Consider the following 21384-nt stretch of genomic DNA (forward strand, 5'->3'; position numbering starts at 1 on the left):
CATTCATATGCAAAAGCCTCTGCACACAGCTTGGGTGGGATGGAGTCTCAGGGAATCAACAGGGCGGAGCAAGCAGCTATGGCTGATCCTCAGCCCTGCCCTAAGAGGCCCTGGGTTCAGTGTCCCGAGGTAATCGCTGCAAGCACCTCTGAGAGAAAGCCGCCCTCGAGTTCTGCCCGATGCCAGACAGTTCAGTTTCTCCCTGTATGAGTCTGGGTCCCCAGAGACTCACCCGGAACTGGAGTTCAGAGCAGTTTGGAGCTTGAGACTCCCTCCTGATTGAAAAAGACAACAGCTGCCTGGCATCAGTTGCCAGCCCTTTCCACGTGCTCCTCCGTACCTCTGCACTTTACTTCCGCATTTCCTCTGAGTCTCAGTGTGCTTTTCTCTTTCCTTCTAGTTGTAGAATTTCCACTCAGCCAGCCTTCCTGTGGTTCTGGATGATGTCCGTTTTGTCTTTTAGTTGTATTTTTGAAGTGGTTGTGCGAGGCAGCAATTTCTGGTATTTACCTATGCCGCCATCTTGGTTTCTCATCTCTGATAATGTTTTTATTCTGCTTTTACAATCAGTTGGCTGGGCATCAAGTTCTAGGTTGAAAATCATTTCCCCTCAGTGTGGTTGTAATTGCTCCATTCTTGTCTTTTAGTTTCCTGTCTTGTTGCTGCTAAAGCTCAATGCCATTCTGATTCCTGACCCTTTGTATGAAGCCTTTCCCCAGGGAAGTCTGAGGGATATCACTTCGCAGCAGTGTGTGCCTCACTAGCTCTGTTTTCATCCATTATGCTATGGACTCAATAGTGAAATTTGAATTCCTTGGTTTTATTTTCTTAATTTTTTTTTAAAATTCTCTTCTTTTCCTTGGTCTCTGTTCTCTAGCTCTGAAGTCGCATTATTCAAATGTTAGACCTCCTATGCAAGTGCTATCATTTCTGACGTTTCCTATTTTCTATTGTTTTATTTTCTGGAAGATTTTTTTTTCCCAGTGGGAGGGGGATGGCAGTTTATTGTCCAACACTCTCAGAAGGGGGGTGGCCAGGGGGCTCCGTCTGCATCTCCTCCCTGCATTTGGTTAAATCAACAACTTTTCTTCTCAAATCCCTATGCTGTATAAGATAGACAAGGCCCCCCACCCCTACCCCCAGAAGGGGTTTAGAAGGGGTTTAGGCAGATGGATGGGCTTGGGGGTAAAGTTCAAGTATTCATTTCTCCCTCCCAGATTACACTGCGCCCAGGCCATGAGAGTAGATCCCAACCTTGGGGTTTCTGGTGATGTTAACAGCCCTTCTCTCAGAAACCTCAAGATGAGCTCCCTACCCCCTTTCCCTGACCATCACAAACCACAGTCCTAAACCCTAGAGTCTATGCAAGGAGGGGTCCTCAGAACTCCACTTTTCTGAGGCCCCTGCCCTCCTGGTATGGAGTGATGGGGGCAGGCAGCCTTCTCAAGTAGTGACGCCTCAGAGCAAGTGGAGGGGGGAAGGGAGACGGCTGAGGACCTCAGGAAGCAGGCTGGGAGGGGCCTGGTGGATAAAGTCAGACAGCTTGGTCTGCCTCCTCACCCCACACCCCAGGACCCTAATCCCTGAGAGTCTGCCGGCCAAGGCCATATAGATGGGGTCGGGGGAGTTAAGTAGGCCCTTGTCCCCCAACCCCGGCCAGCCCTGTTGGGGACATGAAGCTTTGGAAGGGCCAGGACTGGGCTCCATGTCAGCTCTCAAGCTCTGACATTCCAGAACAGCTGAATCGGGGATACAGGATAGGCCTACTAACCCCCATATCCCATGTCCTGGCCTGTGGCAGAGTGGTGGGGACAAGGGGTGGGGGTGTCCTAAGGGCGTTATAAAAAGCTAAAACCATTAAAAACTTCTTGGGGAAATGTGCCTCCTAGCTTCTTGCTTCCCCAAGTTATCAACCTCCCTAAAGCCCATCAGAGAGAGCTGAGCCCAGAGAGGGGGTCCATTAGCACCATGCAATGTTGGGGTGCCCCTGCAGCCTGACTGACCCCGAGCAGGGGCCCTTCAAAGCTGAAGTGCCACTTGCTAAAGCTTCTGTACCCTTGAGGGGGGACCCCTGCAGGGGACGGGTGAGGGAAGAAGGCTTGGCCAAAGTCCAGGCAGGCGTCTCAGCTGGGACCCCAAAGGACCCTTCCTGGGGTCATGACTTAAAAAATCTTCATACCACAAACTGGCCCAACAGAACCACAGCCAGAACTATCAGTACTTTCCGGATGGGGCCATTGCCCAGGTCCAGGGCCGCTCCTCTGCGCCATCCACCCGGGCACCGTAGTGATGCAGAATGAAGTCGGCCACAAAGCGGGTCACCTGGCCCAGGAAATGGGTCAGGCCTCGCTGGTAGGTGTAGAGGGCCAGGCAGTAGCCGAAGCCCAGGAGAGCCACCACCCGGCCCCAGTTGATGCCACTCTCAAACAGGCTGGAGGCAATCTTGGTGAAGTACTCGTAGGCGTTCTCTGGTGTCAGCTGCAGGTGCTGCAACATGGTGTAGCACTGGTTGATGTTGTCCCTGATGATGGCAAGCTGCTGACCCACCCGCACCAAGGTGCTGGCAGGCTCTGGGGACAAGGTGACCATCTCTGGGTCAGTGGGGGCAGCTGACCCCTCAGCTTCCTGCTCCTGCTGATGGCGATAAAAAATGTAGTTGCGGAAAACCTCCTCTGTGTCCGGGGCTACCTGCTCCTCCAAAGTGGAGGACAGGGCAGGCCCTTCACACCCATGCCTGGGAGGGCCGGGTCCTTGCCCAGACGCCATTTTTCAGGTCCCAGGGGAGAGCATTGTTAGCCCAGACCCCGGCCTAGGCCAGGGATGGCTCAGTGGGGCCGAGGCTGGAGATCCCAAGGGGGTGCTTCAGGGTTAGCTGCCCAGGCCCGGCTTCCAGGAGTGACTGTCAGTGAATTCCTGGTGTCCAGATGCAGTCTCTGCGGGTCCCAGTGCGGCCCTCAGCACCCAAGAGGCTTCGGAGAGCGTGGAGGAGCCAGCAGCTCTCCTCGAAGATTTTTTAACTTGTTCTCAAGAAGCCTTATTTTTACTCTCCAGGTTTTTTGGTTCTCTGATTAACTTTCAGAGGATATTGATCATTTTCCCAATTGTGATATTTTCTTCCTATAAGGTGTTACCTCCTTTCTGTTTAGGATCACTAAACAAAGGACCATATGACCATATGAATGGAGTTACTAGAAAGCATTTGGAAGCTCCGCCTGGGTGGATCTTATTGACTGTTATTCACTATAGAATGATCTGTCTGGGCTCTCTTTTTTTTTTTTTCCAATTACAGTTGATATACAAGATTATATTAGTTTCAGGTGTACAACATAGCGATTGGGCATTTATATAACTTACAAAGTGATCACTCTGGTAAGTCTAGTACCCACCTGGCACCATACATAGTTATTACAATATTATTGACTGTATTCCCTATGCTGAACTTTACATCCTGTGAGTGTTTTTATAACTGGCAGTTTGTACATCTGTCAGGCCATTTCATTTCATCCTCAGATGTCAGGATCTCTGGATCTTTCCTCTTAAATTGGTCATATTTCCCACAGAAACTTACAGTCTTCCTTAGATTTCCTACCCAGAGAGTAAAAGCCTGGCTACTAGCACTCTAGGAGCTGAGTTAAGCAAGAAAACTGGGGCTCACCATGCAATTAGAGTCACTTAATTTCCCTGTCTTCAGAATGGTACTTTCTCCTCAACTGTACAGAGCATCTCCGGAGACCCTGTTGTACCCATTCCAGAGAAAACCTCCAAATGGTCTGTGGGCCATAAGGGCTGTTAGACTATATCAAGCCCTGTGTTCTGGAGCTCTGTTTCTTTAAAAGGTGTTTTAAAGGATCATTCCTGTATTGAATCCCCCCTTCATCCGTATTTCCAGAGATACTTGATACCACCAATCCCTGAGCCTTAGGGGAGGTGTACTGTAGTATGCATCACATTGCTTCTCAGCTTTCACCAGTGGCTTATTATTCAGCTTTTTTGGATCCATTAAGACATTCACCAAAGATCTCTCTGCTTTCCAACTTTTAATTTTCATTGCTTTGATTTCTTTGCCACTATCCTTGTCAGTTTATACTTTAAAAATTAACACTGCATTCTCTATTAAAGTGGAGTTTCAGGAGTGAGTGGAAGTGTGTGTATGTATCCAATCCACCTTCTTTATTTTTGCTAATACTTGACCTCATTTATCATTTACAGAATCTGTGTAAGGCATTAGTGAGGCACATGAATAAAGACAACTCCTTTGATCAACATGTTCATTTTTCCAAATGTATCACCTGCAGTTCATTTCCACTTCAAACTCAATATTGGAATCCCTTGTTTTCTCATAAAGCCATTTTCCTCTCTAAGTCTCTTTTAAGTTCGTTCATTTGAAATAAGATCCAAATAAACCCATGAATGCAAAATTGGGTACTAAATCTCTTAAGTTACCTTTACTATAGAGGTGTTTCCTCCTTTTTCCCCCCATACATTTTATGTGTTAAAGAAACTCCACTTGTTTTGCTGGTTGTATCCTCATGTACTTAGCATGGTCTGTTTCCCCAAGACTCCTGTTTGATTTTTTTGGTGGGGTGATGGGGATAGGAGAATGAGGGTGAGAATTCTTTTCTTTAATTGAGGTAACATTGGTTTTTAACATTATATTAGCATTTCTTATCAGCTTTTGTTTTGTCTTGGAAAGCATTTCTCCTTCAAATCTAAGGATAACTTTACTCCATAAATTATTCTTGGCTGGCAGTTTGTTGTTGTTTTCATCCTCACCCTAAAGTATGTTTTGTTTTTAATTGATTTGAGAGAAAGAGACAGAAACACCAATGAGAGAGAGAAACATCAATCAGTTGCTCCAGGCAGGAATGGAACCTGCCACCTTTTTGTTGTACAGGGACAGCACTACAACCAACTTGAGCCTCCTGGCCAGGGCTTGGCTGGCAGTTTTAATCTTTCAGTATTTTCGATATGTCCTTCCACTCCTAGCCTGATGAGGGTTCCTGTCTAGGTTATTTTCTTCTTTTTCCCTGGCTGCCTTTACAATTCTTTAGCATTGACTTTTTTTTTTTTTTTCCATAGAGTTTTCCTTACAAGCATCTTTAAATTGTTTTATTATTTTCTTTTTCTTTTTTTTCATTTTTTTTTATTAGTTAAGGTATTACAAATGTGTCCTCGTCCCCCCCATTAACCGCCAACCTCCCCCCTGAATTCATTTTCAACCTACAAAAACTATTATCGGTTGATCTCTTCCCCTTACCCCCTCCCTCCCCTACTTTCCTTCTGGGGATTGATAGCCTGCATTGACTTTTGACAGTTTAAAATAATGTGTCTTAGAGAATGTCTCTTTGTATTGAGATAATTAGGTGTTCTTTGACCTTCCTGTATGTCCAACTCATCCAGGTTTGGAAACTCCTCATCTATTATTTCTTTAAATAGGCTCTCTGTCCCCTTCTCCATCACTTCTCCTTTTTGGGATACCCATTATTCTTATTTTGCCCTTTCTGATGGAGTGGGATAGTTCTCATAGAGTTGCATGTCTTTTTAAAATCTTAGTTCTCTCTGCTCTTCCCCCTGAATCATCTGTAGATTCCTATATTTGAGCCTGCTAATTCTCGTTTCCAGCCAATCTACTCTAATTCCAGTGCTTTCTAATGTATTCTTTATCTTACTTGTTGAGTTTTTCAGCTCCAGATTTTTTGTTTGGTTCTTTTTTAGAGTTTCAATATCTTTTGTACAGCACTCCTTTTGTTCAGTAATTTTATTCTTGAACTCATTGGACTGCCTTTCTGAGTTTTCTTGTATCTCGTTGAATTTTGTTTTATGACAGCTGTTTTGAATTCTGTGTCATTTAGATCAGTCTTCCATGACACTGAGTTTGGTTGCTGGACAGATGTCATTTTATTTTTGTACTACTGTGATTATCCATGGTGTTTGATTCCTCTGCTGGCGCATTTGAAGCAGTGAACACTTTTCTTGCTTAGGTACAGCTTTGTTTAAATTTAACAATTCAACAAGTTGGTACTTAGAGGCCTCTTTTGTTTTCCATTAGGTGGCACTATAGCACAAGTTTTTGGTTTCTCTTACCTGAGTGGACTCTGGTTATATTTGACAGCTAGCATTTTCTTTCTTTCTTTTTAAATCTTTATTGTTGAAAGTATTATATATGCCCCCTTTTCCCTCCTATTGACCCCTTCTAGTCAGCCCAGGAGTTAGTATTTTCTACCCTCCACAGCTGCTGTCAGAGATATCACAGGCTCTCTTGGTAGCAGCTTGTGCCTCCAGGGTCACTGGTGCCTTCCAGTATTGCTGCAGCCACAGTTTTTGCTGGAGTCACCAGGATGATGTGTGCCCTACTGTGTCCAGAGTTGTCTGAGTCTCGGGTGCCACCACCATGGCAGGGGAGCCAGGGTCACAGGCACTGCTGCAGCCAGGGGAGGGAGCCAGAGTTGCTGCTGCCCTTTTCCTTTTCTGGGGTTTGTGGGTGTAGTCATGAGCCCCTTCTCCACTGATGCTGCCATGCTCACTGGAGTGTGGACTCAGCTGCCACCGCGGGACAGGGTATCAGGCATCCTCACTGCTGGTGCTCTAATTCTGCCTTTCCTTGCATTCCAATCCACCTACCTCAGATGTACAGATGTGTGGGTCTCTCACGCATCCTGTCCGTGTGCTGATCAGCATTCCAGTCATTGTAGATTGAAGGGGGAAGACCAAGGTTGTGTCTCACTCGGCCATGATGTTGATGTCACTCTCAGGAATTCTTCATAGGTGCTGTTTTTTACGGTTCTTGAAACTTGAAACCTACATCTTAAAAATAAATTGTTATTCTCTAACCTGTGTATATAAAGTTTAGGTTCATATGTTTGCAAAATAATTCAGAGTAGACTATAAAGCAAAGTGCTGTTTGGAGGTAATAGCATCAAAATGATACTTAACAGATTAGCTAAATAAAAACTGGTTTAGGAAAAATTTAGAGAATTTATTTTAATCTCCGTTACTAAGCAATCATGACTTGTTACTTTTTAGAATAAATTAATTTTAAAATACTGTTTCCTTCTGTATTTACTCAGCATAAACATTTCACTGAAGATATTCAAACAAGGCAGTATCGCTCCTTGGAAGTTCTGATAGGATCTGGCTATAGTACCCCTGCCGACATTTGGAGCACGGCATGCATGGTAATGTTTTTTCCCTTTTTCCTTCACTTGTTATTTGGTAATAACATGCCTTGCCCTGTTTGCTCATTTCAGTAGACCAGTAAATTAAGAAAGTGAAAAAGTATTTTCTGTGTGACTTATCACTAGTACTCTAAATCCTGTATCTGGAGAGGTCTGAATTCAAAAGCTGGATGTAAACATCTAGCTTTCCATTTGGTTCCTGCCAAATTCCTGTTAGGTGAAGGAACCAAATGTTTCTTACTAAAGTTGGGGGTGGGTCCAGGTGGATTGTAAACAACTACTCTGAGGTAGTGTCGCTTTTGTTTAGGATGTTACAAGTACCCTTCCCCTTTTGGCTCTGATCTTATTTTCAGAATAAGGAAACCCCTGGAAACTGTTTCAGTCTGTAAAGTTCAAGTTACTCAGGCATCTTTGCACTTCATAAAATGTGAAGCTCAATCATTCATAAGTTGCTGCTTTGTCCCAGGCAAGCAACTATTCAAATGGTTAGATTTAGTTGCTACTAAATGATTTCCCACAAACAGCCTCATGTTGGAATGTGTTCTATTGTTTCCTGAAATGGAGTACACTCTTTACTTGTAATTGTGTGTTTATGTGCTTGTTTCTCTTCCACTAGGTTATAAGCGCCAGCGAGAGTCATGTGTGTTATGTATAGCAAGTGTCTGGTTCAGGCCCTGGCACATTTTGTGTGTGTGTTTACAATGGAGTTCTGATGCTAAATACCTAGAATTGTCACAGATTCACAAGTTAAGGGCATAGTTCCCCTCAAGGCTGCCTCTGAGGCCCACAGGCCACCTGGCTACACATTGGGAGATACTACTATCATTTCAGATTCGATAGTTCACTAGAGTGACTCACAGAACTCAGGCTCATCATGAGTCACCTCATTAGTATAAATTTAAGTGTGGCCCAGTGTTCCATTGTGAATAACAAAAAAACACCCTGATCACTTGGAAATTTAGATGCTATCTCCCAGGAAACAGGAACAAAGACCAAACAAATTATTTATTATGCAACAGTACTTAAGAAATATTTGTGGACCATCAGATATGTTGAACTAAGCAAGAAGTACATTAAATTCATTTTAATTGACATTTAGTATTCATAATCAACTCTGGAAAACTTGAAAGAGAAAGGACAAGGCATAAATCTCCACCTGTTTTAGTCATAGATTTTTGACACCTACATTCCTGAAAAGCTGTCTTTCAAAGGTAACAGAGTTAAAACCATGTTGTTAATATGGCATAACTTTATAAATCATTTGTTAGGACATATCATTGACTTTTGAAGTGGAGGACTCTGAAATAAAGTAAGGTTTGGTATTTTACACAAAGATTATACACATAAAATCTGACTTCTTTCTTGCCATACCTTAAAGCAGGGGTGGGAAATGTCTGGCCTGCAGGCCGTATAAAGCCCGTGAAATCATTTGGTCTGGCCCTGCCAAGCAAGGCATTAAGGGTGAGTTAATTAAATGTTTGACCAAATATAGCAGGCTAACTTTTTTTAAACATGCATTTATTGAATTTTAGAGAGAAAAGAAAAGAGAAGGATAGAGATAGAGGAACATCGATGAGAGAGAAACATCATTGAGCAGCTGCCTCCTGCACGCCCCCACTGGGGATCGAGCCCACAACCCATGCATGTGCCCTGACTGGGAATCGAACCGGTGACCTCTTGGTTCATGGGTCAATGCTCAACGAGCAGCAGGCTAATTTTTAAGCTGATAATTTAGTATGGCCCACAAATGATGTCATAAATATCCAGATGACCCTTGGCATAAAAAAGGTTCCCCACCCCTGCCTTAAAGCTTTAAATTTATTGTTAGAGAAAATAAGTGAGCAATATCACCAACTACAAAATATAGCTAGATGGTATCTGTTTATTATGATAATAAATAATATTATATTATATTATTTATGAAGTGGTTCTTAGTAGTGGGCTGATTTTTTGAGGGTAGTGGATCCTGCTTGCCATTTAACATAGTATTTACTATGTCAGGCTTAAGAAGTGAGGGAATTAACCTTGCCTCCTGTTTGGACCAGCTCATGTGCAGGAATTTTCTTGATTAGGGAGGGAAGCACTTATTTGACATGAGACAGTATCATGAGAACTTATGCCCCAAGCTTCTCTCATTTTGCTGATAGGTTTAGAAGTGTTGCCTAAAGTTTGGCCATAATCAGAGAATAAAAATAAATCCTAGATTACCAGAGATGCCCCGAGAGATGGATCTTGCATCCAGTGTAATTAATTGATAGAAAGATTGGGGCCCTTTCTGAGAGATAAAGAGACAAGTTATGAGAACGCCTATACCACTAGTGATTGAGATGACCAAGTTTAGATGGGCAGTAACATAAATATTATGTTAATGTTCTGTGACGAACATTAAGAATCAATAAAGAATAGATGTTTTTAATTCTCCAGTCTGTGGATCTTGACAACCTTATAATGACATGTATCAACCATTATAGTATCAGATAGAATAGTTTCACTGCCCTAAAAATCCTCTGTGCTCTGCCTATTCATCCTTCTTCCGCTACCTCCCTCCCTCCCCTCAACCCTTGGCCATTGATCTTTCTATTGTCTCTATAGTTTTGCCTTTTTCAGAGTGTCAGCTTGAAATCCTACAGTATGCGTAGCCTTTTAGGTTGGTTTCTTTCACTTTGTAATACTCCTTTAATAACTGATTTTGCCTGTGTCTGTGACCCTGAGTGATGCTGAACAGGCTCTGGTTAGTGTGGGACAGGCATGAGTGGGAATTGGGAGCCCCGGATTGGGGGATGAGCTTTGCCTTTCCGTTGGGGCACAGTTTTTTCATCTGCAAAGGAAATGTGTTTAACTAGGTGTTTTATTATCTAGAGCTCCTGCTAGCTTTCAGTTCTAATGTAATCATTTGGTTAGGTTTTTTGCTGTTTTATAAAATTATAACTACTAACAACTACCTTATGTTTAGAAAATAAAACTCTTAGAGAACTTTAACTAGATGTAAGTATCTAGATGAAAAAAATTAGAAAATTTAAGTTTTAGAATTTTTTATATTTTTTTGTAAGCTTTAATTTCAGTATCTTTACTGACCTCCCACTATGAGACTTTGAAAAATTAAAGTACTGGTTTCAGAAGAGATTGACAAATTTTGGTGAATAAGAATCACAGTTGGTTTCTGTTCTGCTTTGGGACTATAAACCTCAAGGCAATTAGAGGGTAGCACCAGTAGCTGCTCTAGCAGTGTGGTTCAGTTTCATAGTGAGCTGCTGGAATGTAAAACAAGCTATACCTGGCAAGAAGCCATAGCATCCCTGACATTTTAGAGGTAATCCTAAACCAGTGATGGCGAACCTATGACACACGTGTGAGAGGTGACACTCGAACTCATTTTTTTGGTTGATTTTTCTTTGTTAAATGGCATTTAAATATATAAAATAAATATCAAAAATATACAGCTTTGTTTTACTATGGTTGCAAATATCAAAAAATTTCTATATGTGACACGGCACAGAGTTAAGTTAGGGTTTTTCAAAATGCTGACATGCCGAGCTCAAAAGGTTAATATATATTTTTAGTGATTTTAGAGAGGAGGGGAAAGAGAGAAAAAAACATCAATGATAAGAGTATATCATTCATTGGCTGCCTCCTGCACACTCCACACTGGGGATCAAGCCCACAACCTGGGAATGTGCCCTGACCGGAATCACATGATCTCCTGCTTCATAGGTCAACGCTCAACCACTGAGCCAGGCCAGCTGGGCTGACTTCACTTTTATATCAATAAGGTTCTTTTAAAACTGTTCTATTGTTTTTTAATCCATTTTAATCAATGAAAATTTAACATAACCCCATCACTCAGATGCTGTCTTTTCATACTGCTTGGCATTTATTCCATAGGAAATCACTTTCTTTCAGATACTCTTTAAAACCATTTATAAGAAGCTGTCTGTGGTAGGAGACTGCCTTTCTTCTTTTCCTGGTTAGTGACACAGATTCTGAGTTGCTCCTGATTCCATTTACACATAATCTTTTTCTGATTTTCCATAGGACTGAGAATTGGGAACTCTGTCTGGGATAGGTTAGGGATTGCTTTCCAACGCAAAACTTTAAAATGTACTTTTTGCCAAACACTAAAGAGTCATAGGTAGAAAAATGTCTGAATTTTTTGGTTTCAGTTTTGGATACAGAATCTCAATTTCTAGCCATGTAAAATTATAATGTAAGACTTGCTCTTCTCACGAAAATTTAATAATAAAAAATCACCTTACTGTCCAGATGTGCCCCCTCTGAGCAAAAAGAGAAATTTGAGAGCTTAATTACTGATTTGGCAGGAGGCGGGGAGGGCGTGGAGTAATCTACATGTTGATATTAACTGAGTTTTCGCTATTTTCCTGATCCATTTTATTAAGATATGGGTGTAGGAGGAAAGCTCTTGAGGAATAATCTCTTAGATATTTTTTAAATGATTATCTGCAGGTTACTTAATATTGAGCCAAATAAAAATAAGCTTCCCAAAGGTCTTTTTTTTCTTAGTGTTTTCATACGCTGTCCTCTTTTTCTTAGGCCTTTGAACTAGCCACTGGTGACTATTTGTTTGAACCTCATTCAGGGGAAGAGTACACTCGAGATGAAGGTGAGTCCCCTTAACTTTGATTGTTGTGGGTGGTAGTTACACTTTCCACGTGTGGCTCACATCATTTATTAGTACTGAAGAGCCTTAGTCTTTTTAGTGTTCTAAAAATATATAAATTTCAGAAAATATAGAAATATGTATTATAATAGGTATTAGATATACTAGATATTTTGTAATAAATATTAAATAACTCTAGATGAGGATTAAAGGAGGCCACAATTGGTTAAACTAAAATTTGTGTTCTTCTAAAACATCTAGTTATCTTTCTTTCTTTATAAACCAGTGGTGATTCATCCTTTACTCAGTTTGAATCTACCTGTTGATCAACTTGTTGCTCAGTTGTACCTTCAACTTTATCTGGAAGTTAATAATTTTAATATACAAACATGCTGTGAATGAATGCAGAGAAGAAAGGGGAGAGCGAGAAAGAGAAGCATCTATGTGAAAGAAAAACACTGATCGGTTGCCTCCCATATGCACCCCCCACGACCTAGGTGTGTGTCCTGACCGGGAATCGAACCTGCAACCTTCTGGTGCATGGGACAGCAGTCCAACCAACTGAGCCACCCGACCAGGGCCAGAGACTTTATTTTATTTGTCTATATAAATTCTGCACCACTTAGCATTTTTTTTCCCCTTGATGAAAATTAAAAGCCATTGTTTTCTAATGATACTAATATTTATAATTCCATTTTTCAAAAGAAAAACAAAACTGATTTACATTTTGTGATAGCCAGTGGGAAGAGCCCAAGCTGTCAGTTGCTTCATCTGGGAGACTGTTAAAGCAAACAACTGAGTGTATGATTTTTTTTCCTATTATGTTGGCATCCCAATAACTAGAAGAGATGATAATGTGAATGAAAAAGTCTTAAATATTTTATCTTCTTTATTATACAGTTTGTGCAGCTTTGGTTTTAAGGATTAATGGGATTGCTTTGAGAGAGCAGTATCAATATGCCCTCTTGATGTGGAAAATAAGTTCTTTACTTTCTATGCTTCCCTCGAGTCTTTAGGAAGTCGGGTTTCACGCTCTATAGAAACAAGAATGCTCTCTCTTTCTCAAACTGGTTCTCTGGGATATTATGGGCAATGTTAGTAGGGCTTGCTGATAATCCTAACAAGTGCTATTTGGAAAATGTTATAGCTAAATGCTTATTTTAGTGGGTACAGTTTGGATATGTTTTCTATACATAAGCTCTGTGAGAAAATGCTGTAATTACCACCGTTATATACACTTGATTTTTCCCTGTTCTCTGCTTGCTTTTTTTCTGAGTTATGCAGATAAATCTATATGCTATAGATTTACATTATTTTTCAAATGCCCCACTATATCTATTTGGAAGGGAAATTAATTTTTTCTCTTTACTTCTGTAGACTCGCTATAAATAGTGTGTGGTACAGTGCACATATAGTGGCTAGAATTATATAGAATAGGACCTTGAAAATTGAAATGTATAAGAAAAGTCTCAATTAAGGGTCAAGGGAGAACAGTCTACCCTAGATATTTAGATCCTGACTTTTCCTTCCTATGCCAGTTAGTATTAACAGTTCTTAGATGAAACCTCAAACTAATACAATTTGGCCCATAAGAGCAAGAAAAAGCAAACCATTACCCCTGACTATACATGTAATTTGTTACAAGTCACAGTGGGACTGGGGCCTAAATAGCATGTCCTGTTATTGTTAATGTTCCACAGCCCTGGCTCTTGGAATAATACTTGATAATCATTTTGCCTATCAAATATATCAATCAAATGATTAGTTGGTAAGCCAATTAATCCAATGATTAATTGATAGGTTGTTGGAATTAAATGTAAAATAACAATTTCAAGAGAAAAATAATTCCTTGTTATAGGAAAAATAGTAAAAGAACAAATATTTCACGTAGAAGTTTATAATAAGATAAACTATATATAGTCTCACAAACTAGCCTCACAATTAATTTATACAAAGACATTTATTCGCAGGTCCTGCCTAAGATTGGTAGAAATTTCTTGGCAGCCAAGTACTTGTTACCAAGCCATAAATTCAGTTAAAATTGCCCAAAGGTTATAGTGAATTCATGAATGTAAAGCCCCTTTAAAAAGGCACCACTGAGTCCTTTACATGAGAAACAGAAATGACCTGAAACCTTCACAGGTTCCTAGCTATGTGGCTACCTAGCATATTGTTCCCCTAGAAGATACATTATTGGAAGTTTTTTAAGTGATTCTTTTAGACATCGATGATTCTGTAACTGCAGGATTAAGTTCATTTATAAAGCTGTTGTGTCCAGGAGCCTTCACTTTAAAGCCTCTTGATAGTTTCTGTCCCCTGCCTGTAAGGGTGGATGGGGGCTGATCCCAAGATCACTTCCTGATGACAGACTGCACGCGTCCCTGTCAGTGTCCATAGTCCACATTCATGCTGTGACACTCACCGGGCACCACATGACTTGGACATTTGATGGCCTACAAATAGTCAGGGAGCTGTGCTTTAAAATGTTTGTGCTCAGTTTTACTTAACACACATACACACACACACACACCCCTGTATTAGACTACAATGTGGGTTTTCATTCACATACTAGCTCTTATTAGCCCTACAACTTCAAGTGGTCCATTTATTCTCTGTGAGGTTTCATTTCTTGTCTTTAAAATGGTATGTAAGTCTTTGGCCTATTGTGCAGGGTGATTGTGAAAACTTAATCATGTTAGTGCTTTAATCATCACGAACATTCTTATAAATAAAAGTTCTATGATGTCTAAAAGCATATTGGTACATTGTTTTACCTTTCCTAAAAACCCTGTCTGAACTTAAATATATAGACAAAATAGAAATAAAGGTGTAGATAAGCCGCTAAACTCCAGAAAGGGCATGCCAACTACTATCAGGTAACCAACCACCTGAAATAATTCTTGACTTTCCCAGTCTCCTCTTGAGTAGCCTTGGTTTTATTTGTAGTGACTTTTAAACAGCTAGTCCTTGAAAAGCTATTCTTGGAAAAACCTCTTTTACAGCCTGTCCTTGATCCTGTTCTTCTTACCCTTCTATTTTAGACCACATTGCGCACATTATAGAGCTGATAGGCAGAATTCCAAGACGCTTTGCCCTCAGTGGGAAATATTCACAGGACTTCTTCAATCGCAGAGGTAGTATTGTTAACATGAGTTTTCATCTAGGCCCCAGGATACACCTTCAGGAAGCAGAGCATTCACACCAAGATTATTTTAACTTACCGCTCAAGTCCCCCTGGAGTGGGGCACCTGATTTTTTATGGTTTTCTGGATTCTCCATTAGATGGATGGAGTCCTCCTCTTCCCATTTAGGACAGGAAGCAAGCCTGAGATGCTTTACGAAGAGGTGTGCATGCTACTCTTTCTGCCAATGTCTAGAACTGTATTTGTTACTCCTGTTATGTATGTCTTTTTTTTCCCCCTCTTGAAATGTTTGAAACATACAGATCACATTGCATTGATCATAGAACTTCTGGGGAAGGTGCCTCGCAAGCTCATTGTGGCAGGAAAATATTCCAAGGAGTTTTTCACCAAAAAAGGTAAAATAAGTGTGTTTATTCCCAGACATTCAGGGGGCAAAAGTGCTTTAAAATTAAGAGGTAAGTACAGCTGGGTACATGTTCCCAGCACCTACAAAAGGATGGTCCTACTTTGAATGTGAGCTGTTACTTGGCAGAAATGAAATTAGTCGCTCACAAGCAGAAACTGGAGCCAGACCATGTGGGTTCAAATCCCCGCTGTTCCACTAGTTATGTGGCCATTGACACAGCCTCCGTTTTCTGATATCTGTGTTTACATTAGTTTGAGTTATTCTGTGTATAATACCTGGCACATGGTTAGTTACTCCTATATAGCACTTCTAGAAATGAGCAAATTTTTGCTAGCCTTTGGCCTAACAACTGCCTCTATCAAAGGGCAAGCAAGTATTTTAGCTTAAGCTTAAGGGCAGGACTACATCTCACCCATCTTGTAGCCTTTTGACACCTATCACAGTCACTTCAACCCATCAGTCATGTGAATTAACTTTATACTTTGTAGTTTCATAAGTTCGTTATCACTTCTTAGTGAAGGAACAGATAAAACTCTCACTTTAAATTTTTGACTTGGTAATGTATATTGGCATATTTAAATATGTATTTCTTCTGCATTTCAAATAAAGTTTAAAAGCTAAAATGTAAAAACCTGACTTAGAAGGGACTAGAAAACCATCTTGCCTTTTTCTCCCTTTTTGCCATGGTTCCTTCTTCCTCACAGCCTCTACACTAGTGCTGAGAACAATCACTGACAGCAAGCACACTCAAACGCTCCTTAATGTTCCTCTTTGGGGCAGGAAAATGGTGAAGTGCTTCCTAAGAGTTCCTCCTTGTGTGCAAAGTCAGGGTAATACGTGCCCCTCCAAGCAGGTGATTAAATCGGCGCTCGCTGCCCACATGAGAGGCTTCCGTTGAGTGTCGCACGAGCAAACACGTTAAAGCAGCATTTACCTTAGGCCCTGGCAAATTGACTTATCTTCAATTGAGGTTCCAGAATAGTACGAGGGTGGCACAGCGTCTCCGAAAGCTGTATGGGGTTCATTCGGCTCCTTATTTTTTATTTATTTTGTTGTTTTCTTAACTCCTTATTTTTAAAGACTGCCCATTTTTTAAGTAACATTTACTCGACTATCAAGCCAAGAAAAGAGAATACATGCAAAGTGTTTTTGGTATATGGTTGTAAACTGCCTTTGAACACCATATTGAGTACATCTGGATTATACAGGCATTTAATCTTCATTTCAGTAAATAGGTCCTGATATCCCTACCCAATTTGACCAGGGCTAAAATTCTGGAACGATGGAACAAACAAGTTTCCTTACATTTTTAGGCCCTCATGAAAAAATGGAGATACTTCTTTCCAGGGACTGGAGTAGAGAAGGGGAGGTGCTTTGTAGATGGAGAGTTAGATTCTGACGGTAAAATTTGATTCTCTATAGATTACCTGGATTTGCTACTGGGTTTCCACAATGGAATCTTGTCATTTGTCAGTGTTGGTCAGTTTCTTTTGTACTGCTTTTACCATAGGTGACCTGAAACACATCACGAAGCTGAAACCCTGGGGCCTTTTTGAGGTTCTAGTGGAGAAATATGAGTGGTCTCAGGAAGAGGCAGCTGGCTTCACGGATTTCTTACTGCCCATGTTGGAGCTGATCCCCGAGAAGAGAGCCACTGCCGCTGACTGTCTCCGGCACCCTTGGCTCAACTCCTAAGCCCCAGCCCAGCTCCGCAGCAGAGACCACACGCCGCCCTTCCACTTCCCTCCAAGCATTTCCCTCTCCCTTTTCAGGTGAAGCTCTTCCTTCAAGGGTTTCTAGGTTTTGGGCGGCTTTTTATATTATTCCAACATGTTCATTTGGGTCTGCTTACTTGACCCTCTGGAGATTCCCCCACAACCATTGGGCATCCTAGGTGAATTTGGCCTTGATTGGGCTTTGCCAAAGACTAACGGACTAAAATGTGGAACAGCCTCTCGCCCTGTGCCCTTGTCTTTCCATTAGGACATCCTTTAAATAATAAGCAGCCTTTTTAAAAAGAGCTATGAATATGTAGGAGCTCATCCTTTTATTCACTGACTCTAAGAGTCAAATTTTCTAATGCATATCCTCTTGCCAGCATAAGGATGAGAAGGGGGAAGGGTGACACTCTGTACAGCAGAGACATTAAACTTGCTGTATCCAGGCTGCACCATCTTCCTGGATTGTTTCTGTTGTTCTCTATGTTCACATTTTTTCCTGCGACTTTTAAGCTACTATCTTTTTAAATGCGCTGTATAAACACCAAATGTGGGTACCATTATATCACTGTTCAAAATAATGTCATGTTCTCTTAATAATTCTAAGAGTCTTGCAACTTCAGTCTGATTTTTGATGGAAACAAAAACAGAACCATTGACTAGTTATTTCTTCAGAACCACAGGTGTCCTGCAAACTGTCCTTTCCTATGTGTCTTCTGTTGTCCTAAAAGCAGTTATTTTGATAGGCTGTTGGAGGGGTCTTGGGGGGTTTTTTGAATCCCTGGCTGGCACTTGGCTCACTTCACTTGAGTTTATTTCCCATGGCTAAAGAATTCAGGCTGACTCTAGAAAGGAGATCTGGGCTTCAGAGATTTCCCATCTAACAAGAAAATGTCCTAGAGTCCTTAATCCTTTTCCAAATGGTCCCCAAATGTTATTTACAGCATTTTCTTTGCCTTGTCCAAAATTCAGCTTTGGAGCAGTTTCCCTCTGTGGCTTTGCCTTTCTCATTTTCTCAGCGGCTACAGGTCTTAAATGAAATTCTTAAATGAAATCCCAGGAAAAAAGAACCGGGGCAGGGGGAGTGGGGGAGAGTTGGCACTTGTTTCATTATTTTGAGGGTTTGGGTCTTTTGTGTGTGTGTGTGTGGTTGGTTTAGGATTAACTATTCTCTGCTGCTATTTCCTTGTATAATGTAAGTTTTTAACTGCAATTTTGAGATGATTGGATGTATTTGAGGTGTTTTCTTTTTCAAATGAGAAAAGGCTTTATGAATTTGATTTTAGGGTGGGTCTCTCTCAGACTTGCCCTAGACTGCATATTTCTCAGTTCATATTGAAAAGTAAAAGGGGCATGATAGAGGCCACAGCCGCTTGTTGAACATGGACCAAGAGGGCCTTGGGATCGCAGCACTCTCCGGAAGCGCTACAGGACTGATTCACAGAAGCCAAGGAGGTGCAGCGTGAGGCTCTGCTAGCAAAGCTCCCAAGGAGACGGGTAGCCAGCTTTCTGTACGGGAATTGGAATATAGATTCTGTCATTTATTCACCAACAGTGGCAAAGGAAAAAGTGGTGCAATTATGCAATCCAGTTAACACATTACCCTGAATAACTATGGCCAGCCATTCATTGGATCCTTGATTGGGTAGTCCTGAAATCAGACATGTTCCTGTAGAAACCATCTTTTTTTAATTTTTTAAAATATATTTTTATTGATTTTGGAGAGGAAGGGAGAGGGAGAGATAGAAATATCAATGATGAGAGAGAATCACTATTTGGCCTCCTTTTGCATGCCTCGTACTAGGGACCAAGCCTGCAACCTGGGCATGTGCCCTGGCCGGGAATCAAGTCTCGATCTCCTAGTTCATAGGTCGACACTCAACCATTGAGCCACACTGGCCGGGCCCTATAGAAAGAATTTTAAGTGAGGCTGCCTATGCATCTATCAAGAATAAAGAGAATAGATTGTATCAAACAACGGCAGGGAAAATCCTTCAGCAATTCTAATCCACTTTGGATTTTCTGCGATATATATACATCTAAAGCAATAGCAGACTAGAACTGAATTCTACACTGTCAAATCACAACTGTGGGATTACAGGAATTCTGGTTATGATATTAAGATGAAATAACAAAAACACAAACAGCCCCATTTTAACAGTTGACATGAAAAGAACTTTTAGTAGGAGAACCTGTAACTTCATTTTGGAACTCTTTCTCGTGACATAAGGGCTTCCCCCATCATTTAAGGAGCCAGACGAATTAGAAGCCGTAGAAAGAGGCAGCTGTAGAATTTGATCTTCCAAGTACCCTGTGTACCTTATTGAATTTAATCATAATACGTCAAATTGCCACGGTCTCACAAAAGGATTTCTATTTGCTGTCAGTTAAAAATAAAACCCTGAGTCCATTTTTACTCTTTCTACTGGATGCATTCTGTTTTCTTTGTAAATGCAATACAATAAACGGTTTAATAACCCACATGTTTCCAGAAAACGTGTTCGTTTACTACCCAGGTTGTTGGGAAGTAGGGGAGTGGAGGAAGGGATCAGCTCTGTGCTTTTTGAACTTAAATATACAACGAAACTACAGCCTGAACACATGCTATTCAGTGAGGTTTGTAGCTTTGCTTCTGTCTTTAAGTTGGGATTGGGGTGGACTAGCAGTACATTTTGGAAAGTCTAAGAAAATTGTTATTCCTGCATCTGACAGCATTTGTCCCAGAATATTCGTGGTGTGTTTTTTCCTCAGGTTGCAATCACCGTGTGCGGAATGCTAAAGGTTTGTGGACTGGCTAAAGCACTGGCCTAGTGAACACGCGTACACAGGTTTTGTGTACTTGTCTGATTCACTCCTGTGATAAATTCTTAGAAATGGAATGGCTGGGCCAGAGAGTAAGCACATTCTTAAGGTTTTAATAAATATCACCTAACTCCTATGGAGAACAGTTGGGCTGTTCTGCTCTGACCAAGTGTATTTGAATGAGCCTGTTAGAATCGCACTCGTTTTGTTCCTAGTAGCCAGTTTGCCCAAAAAAGGGCATGTCTGAAGTCAGAAACTTCTTTCATGGGTCTTATTGCCCATTTGTAATTTTAGGTTATTTGCCCATGTTACCCCGCTTTCTTTTGGCATGCTTCCTTTCTGGTGACTTGGTAAGGACTTAGAAATGCATTGTTTCACTTTTTCCATCACATTCTTTTCTAGGTTTTAATTTGCTTTTCATTTTTATTTGGGATATTTTTAGTGTTATTCATAGTAAGTCCTTTCCTATCCCTGAATTACATAAACTGCTCTAGTTAATTTGTTTTGTGCCATATTTAAGACATACATAGTGTATTCATATTATAGTGTTAACGATAATGGAACTTGTTTTAAAAACAACCTAAAAATATTAAATCAGGATTCATCAAACCATTATGTTCAGCAGACCACTCTGGGCATTCACTCTAAGCCTTGTGTTAAATATATAGACCTAGAACTCAGGAGTGTGGAAAACATAAGTACTGCCCTAGGAGAGCTTATAGCCAACTCTCTCAAAGGAACCAGCAAACGGGTGGAGTACAACCCCACTTTAACCTTCCATCTGCCCCAAGTGTCTAGAGGGAAGTCGTTTATAGTTACTGCAGAAAGGGCCAGGTTATAAATCGACTTCCTTACTGCCTATTCTTTTATTTTTGAAGCCTGTGGAGTCTTCCGGTTTGGCCTTCTAAGGAATGTGAGTTGCTCTTAGTCTTCTGTGTCACAGAAAATTGTGATTTATTGACAATAGAATCTGAACTTTGCCCACCAATTTCGTGCCTTTGGAGTTAACAAGGCATTGGTAACAGCTCTTTCTGTCTTCAGAACTATATGAAGATAAAAATATAAACATTTATATAAAGGTAATATGTGGACCTTGAGGAATTTATGTGTTAATCCTCACCTGAGGGTATTTTTTCCGTTGATTTTTAGAGAAAGTGGGAAGGAAAGGAGGGGGAGAGAGAAACATTGATTGGTTGCCTCCTGCACGCATTCCCGGACTGGAGATCGAACCTGCAACCCTTCAGTGGGTGGGCTGATGCTCTAACCATTAAGAAAACTGCCAAAGGCAGAATTTGTTCTGTCACTAAAGTCTTGTTTTTAAAAGTTGGGGTTAAAAACTAAGTGTATGATATGCATTTGTCTTTAAGCCTTTGCACAGATATTAATCCACACCAAGTCCTTGTGAAATCAAATATCCCAGTTGAAAAGCCAGAAAATTTGAGATCATGTTGTTTTAACTAAGTAATTAAACAAGTTTACATTAGCACCTAGTTTTGTTACCCACTGCACCATTCCTTATAAAGGG

General features: G+C 40.9%; 1 protein-coding gene and 1 pseudogene across 2 annotated transcripts in view; one reads left to right on the top strand and one right to left on the bottom strand.

Annotated features, from left to right (window-relative positions):
• SRPK1 (SRSF protein kinase 1) overlaps positions 1–19538 on the top strand; it is a 52363-nt gene extending 32825 nt beyond the window's left edge. For both annotated transcript variants that reach the window (XM_014529615.1, XM_005881733.2), the window contains 4 exons: positions 7068–7175; positions 11724–11793; positions 15236–15328; positions 16850–19538. In XM_014529615.1, the coding sequence (XP_014385101.1) occupies positions 7068–7175; positions 11724–11793; positions 15236–15328; positions 16850–17034 (456 nt within the window). In that variant the 3' untranslated portion in view covers positions 17035–19538. The remainder of the gene's footprint in view (positions 1–7067; positions 7176–11723; positions 11794–15235; positions 15329–16849) is intronic.
• On the bottom strand, positions 2156–2885 carry LOC102248795 (annotated as a pseudogene).
• Positions 19539–21384: the final 1846 nt, after the last annotated feature.

The sequence above is a fragment of the Myotis brandtii genome, unplaced genomic scaffold (assembly GCF_000412655.1).
Source record: "Myotis brandtii unplaced genomic scaffold, ASM41265v1 scaffold687, whole genome shotgun sequence".
NCBI lineage: Eukaryota > Metazoa > Chordata > Mammalia > Chiroptera > Vespertilionidae > Myotis > Myotis brandtii.